The 6,602-nt window shown below is 45.0% G+C and overlaps 1 protein-coding gene across 1 annotated transcript in view; it reads right to left on the minus strand.

The window, feature by feature from the left end:
- Akap14 (A-kinase anchoring protein 14) overlaps positions 1-6,288 on the minus strand; it is an 18,602-nt gene extending 12,314 nt beyond the window's left edge. The window contains exons 1-2 of the mRNA XM_021153161.1: positions 6,237-6,288; positions 122-796 (exon numbers count right to left, since the gene is read on the minus strand). Of these exons, the coding sequence (XP_021008820.1) occupies positions 122-785 (664 nt within the window). The 5' untranslated portion in view covers positions 786-796; positions 6,237-6,288. The remainder of the gene's footprint in view (positions 1-121; positions 797-6,236) is intronic.
- Between the last annotated feature and the right edge of the window lie 314 nt (positions 6,289-6,602).

Consider the following 6,602-nt stretch of genomic DNA (forward strand, 5'->3'; position numbering starts at 1 on the left):
GCAGGCACATATGGCCCAGCAGGCATATATGGCCCAGCAGGCACATATGGCCCAGCAGGCATATATGGCCCAGCAGGCACATATGGCCCAGCAGGTGCAACAGGCGCAACGGGTGCAACACGCACAACTGGCGTAACAGGTGCAGTAGGTACAGCATGCACAACTGGCGTAACAGGTGCAGCAGGTGCAATAGGCTTTGCAGGCGCAACAGGTGCAACAGGCTTTGCAGGCACAACAGGCTTTGCAGGCACAACAGGCGCAACAGGCTTTGCAGGCGCAGCATGTGCAACAGGCTCAGCATGCACAACTGACCCAATTGGTGTAGTAGGCAAAACAGCCACCTTCTCTTTTGGGTCTAACAGCTGCACTCTCTTCTCTTTTACTTCAGGCACTACTACTGGCACCTTTTCCTTTGTGTCTATTGATGCAATTCTGTTTTCTTTTGTGTCGGTCACAATCCTCTTGTCTTTTACTTCTGTCACAAATGTCACCGTCCTCTTCTCTTTCTCTATTGCTGGTTTCTTGGCTTTGGGGTCTGAGATCGTCACAGTCTTCTTTTCTTTTGGCTCTGTCTCACTCTTTTTGTCCTTTGGCTCTGCAATGGTGGTCACCGTTTTCTTCTCTTTCTGATCTGTCACAGGGATCTTTGGGTCCTCCACAGACTTACTGTCTTTTGGCTCTGTAACATGCTTGGGCTCTGGAGCCTCCGGTTTCTTTGTCTTGGCTGTGCTTGTGTTTTCCACAATCTTCACCTTCTGGATTGGGAACTTTTTTTTGTTACTCATTTTTATTTTGCCTGGATTTAAAAAAAAAAAAAAACCTCAAGAATTTACTCTATGTGTGCAGGGTTACAGATCACAAAAATTCTTACATTAAGTACACGCTCTCCTTTTTAAAGAATGTTTTTAGTTATTTATGTGTATGGATATTTTGCTTGCATGCATATCTGTGCACTAAGTGTATGCCTGGTGCCTGCAGAGGTTAGACGAAAGCACCGGATCCTCTGTAACAAGAGTTACAGAGTTTTGTGCCACCATGTGGAGTGCTGGAAATCCAACTGTGGTCTTCTATGAGAGCAACAGGGCAAAAAACAAAACAAAACAAGAAAACCAAACCAAACCAAAAAAGAACAACACTGAGTCATCTCTCCAACCTCTATACTTTGTCTCCTGGAAGATCAAAATCCTCAGGCAACGCTTGCTGCTTCTTGAGGAGAGACTGGGGAGGAAGGGTGGGAGGGAGAACTTGCTGTTGACCCATTTTATCTGCTTGCTGAGGTGGATCTTTTCTGAAAACCAAGGCTTTTCCATTCTTCAAACTGTGCAGATTAGAGTCAAAATGTAGAAGAGGAATCCCCAGCTTCTTTGAGCAGGAACTCCAAATACTGACTCACAAAGAGCCTCAGCCCATGCTTGGAGCAACTAAGTGTGCCTGTGACTATTGGTGAGATTTGAGATTCTATTTTTAATTATATGTATGCAGCTTTGTTTGTGCATGTGGATACAGGTGCCTGGAGATGCCAAAAGAAGGCTTCAGGTTGCCCTGGAATTGTGGTTATGCATGGGTGGTTTAAGCCACCTCATATGAGTGCTAGGAACCAAACTTAGAAGAACATTACATGACCTTGGTTTTTTTGTTTTTGTTTTTTGTTTTATTTTTCCTATGTAGTCCTGACTGTCCTAGAACTCACACTGTAGACCAGGGTGGCCTTGAACTCAGAGATCCACCCCTGTGTGTCTCCTGAGTGCTCCCGGCACATGACTTTTTTTTTAAAAGTAGTGAATTGAGGGAATGAAAGCATATTCCAGTAGTAGATCGCTTACCTAGCTTTGAGAAGCCTTGGATTCCATGTCTAGCAATGCACATGCAACATGCATGTGCACACGCAGGGACATGAATGAGTCAAGAGGCATGGCAGCAGATCAGTGTGTTTCTATCTTGACTTTTCTCGATATATAATTCTATTATTTCAAAGAAACTATTATTCTTACCATTTCTTTTCTGGAACATGTGTATCTCTTATGTATATTAGCTTTGGTTAACACATGCAAGCCAAGGTGATGAACATTCTCCTATGTATCTGATTCAGTGGGTACTGCTTTCTGCTTTTGCACCATTTAGGATGATTCTTGCTCATGATCTGAGACCTAAAGCTGGGAATAGTGGCAAACCCCTGTGATTTTTAGCATTTGGGAGGTTGGGAGGCTGAGATAGAAGTATTGCTACAAGTTCAAGGTCAGTCTGGGCTATGCAGTGCATGTTAGGCTGATTAAGGGCTGTATACCAAGACAGTGCCTCCCCAACCAAAACCAACCAACCAAAAAAAACCAAAACAAAATCAAACCCCCAAATATATGGATAAACCAGGTGTGAAACTGTAGGCACATCTGTAATTGGGAGCAAAAGGCAAGGGACCAAAAGTTCAACATCAGCCTTAGCTACATAGCAGATCTGAGGCCATCCTGAGCTATATAAGACCCTGGAGAGAGAGAGAGAGAGAGAGAGAGAGAGAGAGAGAGAGAGAGAGAGAGAGAGAGAGAGAGAGAGAGAGAGAGAGAGAGAGAGAGACATAGTCAGAGAGACACAGAAAGAGACAGACACAGAGAGAGGGAGAACATTTCAGCTGCGCATGGTGATACGGCATATGCCTGTCCCAATATTTGAAAGGCTGAGGCAGGAGAAGAAAACTGTGAGTTGGAGGCCAGCTTAAACTACATAGTGACACCTTATCTTAAAAAAGAAGTAAATAGGCCAGGTGGTGGTGGCACACACCTTTAATCCCAGCACTTGGGAGGTAGAGGCAGGTGGATCTCTGGGAGTTCCAGGTTAGCCAGGACTACACAAAGAAACCTGGTCTTGAAAAAAAAAATAGAGCTGGAGAGATGGCTTAGTGGTTAAGAACACAAACTGCTCTTCCAGAGAACTAGGGTTTGATTCTCATCATCCATCTGGAAGCTCACATGTGGTGCACAGATGTCCCAGGGGACGGACTAGTGACTTGGCAGGCATTTGCTCCAGCACATGCGCACAATGGAGCTTAGCGCCATCTAGTGACGGCACGTATTATCACGGCTTCCTACAGAACTAGGGTTTGATTCCCATCATCCATCTGGAAGCTCACATGTGGTGCACAGACTTACACACGGGCAAAACACTCATACACATAAAATAAGAATAAACAAATCTTTTGTTTAAAAAAGGAAAATTTTTGTTCCTGTTTGAAGACTTTTTTGTTTGTTTGTTTCGTTTTGTTTTTTTGAGACAGGGTTTCTCTGTGTATCCCTGGCTGTCCTGGAACTCCCTCTGTAGATCAGGCTGACCTTGAATTCAGAGATCTGCCTGCCTCTGCCTCCCAAGTGCTGGGATTAAAGGCATGCACCACCACTGCCTGGCTGAAAACTTTTTTAAAAGTCATAAATGCAGCTCAAGTTTTCCAAATACCTTCAGCATCTACTGATAATGTGAACATTGGCTCTCTCAGGATTACAGGCCGGGGGTCTATCACATAACAGGGGTGTGTCCTTCAGGCATTTTCCCCCCTTATATGTCTTTCCCCCTTGAGTCTTGGACTCACTTTCCTTGCTTCACTTCCCTTCCCTTTACTCAGAACTGTTCACTTCTGAGAAATCATTTCTAGCAGGCAAATCTCTTTCTTTCTTTCTTTCTTTCTTTCTTTCTTTCTTTCTTTCTTTCTTTCTTTCTTTCTTTCTTTCTTTCTTTCTACCAGGTCTCATTGTGTAGCTTTGTCTGACCTGGAGCTCTCTGTGTAGACCAGGATGGCCTTAATCTCACAAAAAAGCCATCTGCCTGCATGATTAAAGGTGTACAAGGCCGTGCCCAGCCTTCTTGCTAGCAAATCTTTAAATGGTAGGAGGGAATGGTAGTAGATGCCTTTCCAAACTGAGCAAGTTATTTATTTTTATTTATTTATTTATTTATTTTGAGACAGGGTTTCTCTGTGTAGCTCTGGCTGTCCTGGAACTCACTTTGTAGACCAGGGTGGCCTCGAACTCAGAAATCCACCTGCCTCTGCCTCCCGAGTACTGGGATTAAAGGTGTGCGCCACCACGCCCGGCAAGTTATTTATTTATTATAAATAAAGTTCCCAAATTGGGACTATTTAATGTGCTATGTTTCATTTAACCACCATGACCCTATGAATGAAATGGACACTGGCTATTTTCCACATCCACTCTCCTCTGTCATTACAGAGCTAACAGGAGAAGCCCACATGAAATGGCTCTCTAGTGCCCTCTAGTGTCCCTGAGAGGCCATACACTAGTAAGTTCATGCTAACAGATTTGTGAGAGGGAAACCATATTCCATGATGGCTTTCCTCTATGGGGCGCCTGCGACTGGAAGCTTACAGAAGTTTCCAGCTTCTCAGGGCTGCTGTCTTCTACAACTGTTCAGTCTGTTTTCCCCCAACTCTCACTAGCCCAAACAACTACAAATCTCAGCAAGCTGAAGTTTCATTTGCCTCTCTCTCCTGTGGCCACATCTTTATATTTCCCTGACCAACTATCTTAATTTTTAGTATGATAACTTGAAAAAAATGTTTATTTCATTTTATGTATGCATCTATGTGCCTTACGTGAATGTATGTAAGTGTAGGTAAAGGTACTGTGCACTTGCAGGAGACTGTGGTAACTGAAAGAAGGCATTGGATCCCCTGGAACTGGAGTTACAGGCAGTTGTGAGCCAGCTGATATAGGTGCTAGGAAAAGAAAGAAATGTAAAACAATATAAATTAAGTAGGAGACTTCCAGCCTGCCATGGTGGGGTACACCTTTAATCTCATTTTCCAGGATGCAGAGGCAGGCAGTTCTAGTGAGTTCAGGTAATGCTGGTCTACAGAGCTAGTTGCTGCAGAAAGAAATGCTGTCTTGAAAAGCAAGCAAGCAAGCAAGCAAGCAAGCAAGCAAGCAAGCAAGCAAACAAAGAAACAAAAAAGAGGCTTCCAGAGACCTTTCCTCACCGTCATATAGATCAGAATATGTTCCTATCTGCAAGCCTCATCTTAAAGTCATAGTTTTTCAATTTATCTCTTGAACTGGGGAGACTCAGCACGTGTGTGGGGTCAAAGAGGTGACTTGCAGAAGACGTTTCTCTCCTTTCACCATGTGAATTCTGGGGACCGCCACTTTTATCCACTGAGCCATCCCATTCTCCCTGTAAGACCCTTTCATGAAAAGCAACCCTGTTTCCTTTTCTAACATCTTTTGTCCCAAGGGTACAGTAGACACTGCACAAGGTAACTAAGTTTCCCGTGACCATCAATCAAACAAAATCTGCATACCCTTTAAGCATTCCTGTAAGAATTATAGACTAAATGCTCATTTAGGTCTTATTATTTTCATTGTCCACTCAGTTCCCTTTCACCTCAGTTTCCTCTTCTGCAGCTGGCGGAAAACGGGACTATCTGCTAAAAGAAAGTCATTTCAGGCTACATAGCAAGTTTGAAACCAGTAACTTTGGCTTAGATAGACTCCTCTCTCCAAAGCAACAACAACAAACCAGAAAGGGAGGAGGAACTGAGGAGAAGGAAGGAAAGGAGGGAGGGAGGGAGAGAGGAAGGAAGGGAGGGAGGAAGGAAGGAAGGAAAGAAGGAGAGGAGGGAGGGATAGAGGAAGGAAGGAAGGAAGGAAAGGAGGGAGGGACAGAGGAAGGAAGGGAGAGAGGAAGGAAGGGAGGGAGGGAGGAAGGAAGGAAGGAAGGAAGGAAAGAAAGGAGGGAGGGAGGGAGGGAAGGAGAGAGGAAGGAAGGGAGGAAGGAGGGAAGGAAGGAAAGGAGGGAGGGAGAGAGGAAGGAAGGAAAGAAGGAGAGGAGGGAGGGAGAGAGGAAGGAAGGAAGGAAGGAAGGAAAGAAAGAAAGAAAGAAAGAAAGAAGGAAAGGAGAGAGGGAGAGAGGAAGGAAGGAAGGAATGGAGGGAGGGAGAGAGGAAGGAAGGAAAGGAAGGACGGAAAGAAAGGAGGGAGGGAGAGAGGAAGGAAGGGAGAGAGGAAGGAAGGGAGGGAGGGAGGGAGGGAGGGAGGGAGGAAGGAAGGAAGGAAGGAAGGAAAGGAGGGAGGGAGGGAAGGAAGGAGGGAGAGAGGGAGGGAGGGACTTATCTTCAATCAATGGATGCATATCATTCATAGGTGTCTCTCCCATTAGCTTCTTTGGGGTCTGGATGATTAATAGAACCACTTCAAGCCCCCTTTCAGGCCTCCCCCTTAGCAAAGAAACCCCAGTACCTAAATGAGCAAGCAGATTATTCTTTGAAGCAGTAGCAGAGGAAGCCTTAGCAGTCTCTTAGCAGTGCTGCCCCAAGGTTCCTAAAGAGAATGTTTACAAGTGCTGCCACAGCAACGATGGCAGTTTCAACAATGGGAAGCCATGGGCCTCTGTCAATAAGAGAAAGGAATTTGAGAGGAGATAGAATGCTGAGTCCTACATGCTATTTGACCTCAGTATCAGAGCTAAACTGTATGAAGCAAGCCTAGCTTCTTCCCAGAAGGAGATGTAGGCCCAGCTGTGCTGGGAGGACTGGTGAGGTGACCTTCTTCAGCCAAAAGGCATTTGAGCATTTGCATGCTGTGCAAGTCACTGCATGAGCTGTC

Source organism: Mus caroli, chromosome X (genome assembly GCF_900094665.2).
Source record: "Mus caroli chromosome X, CAROLI_EIJ_v1.1, whole genome shotgun sequence".
In the NCBI taxonomy this organism is placed as follows: domain Eukaryota; kingdom Metazoa; phylum Chordata; class Mammalia; order Rodentia; family Muridae; genus Mus; species Mus caroli.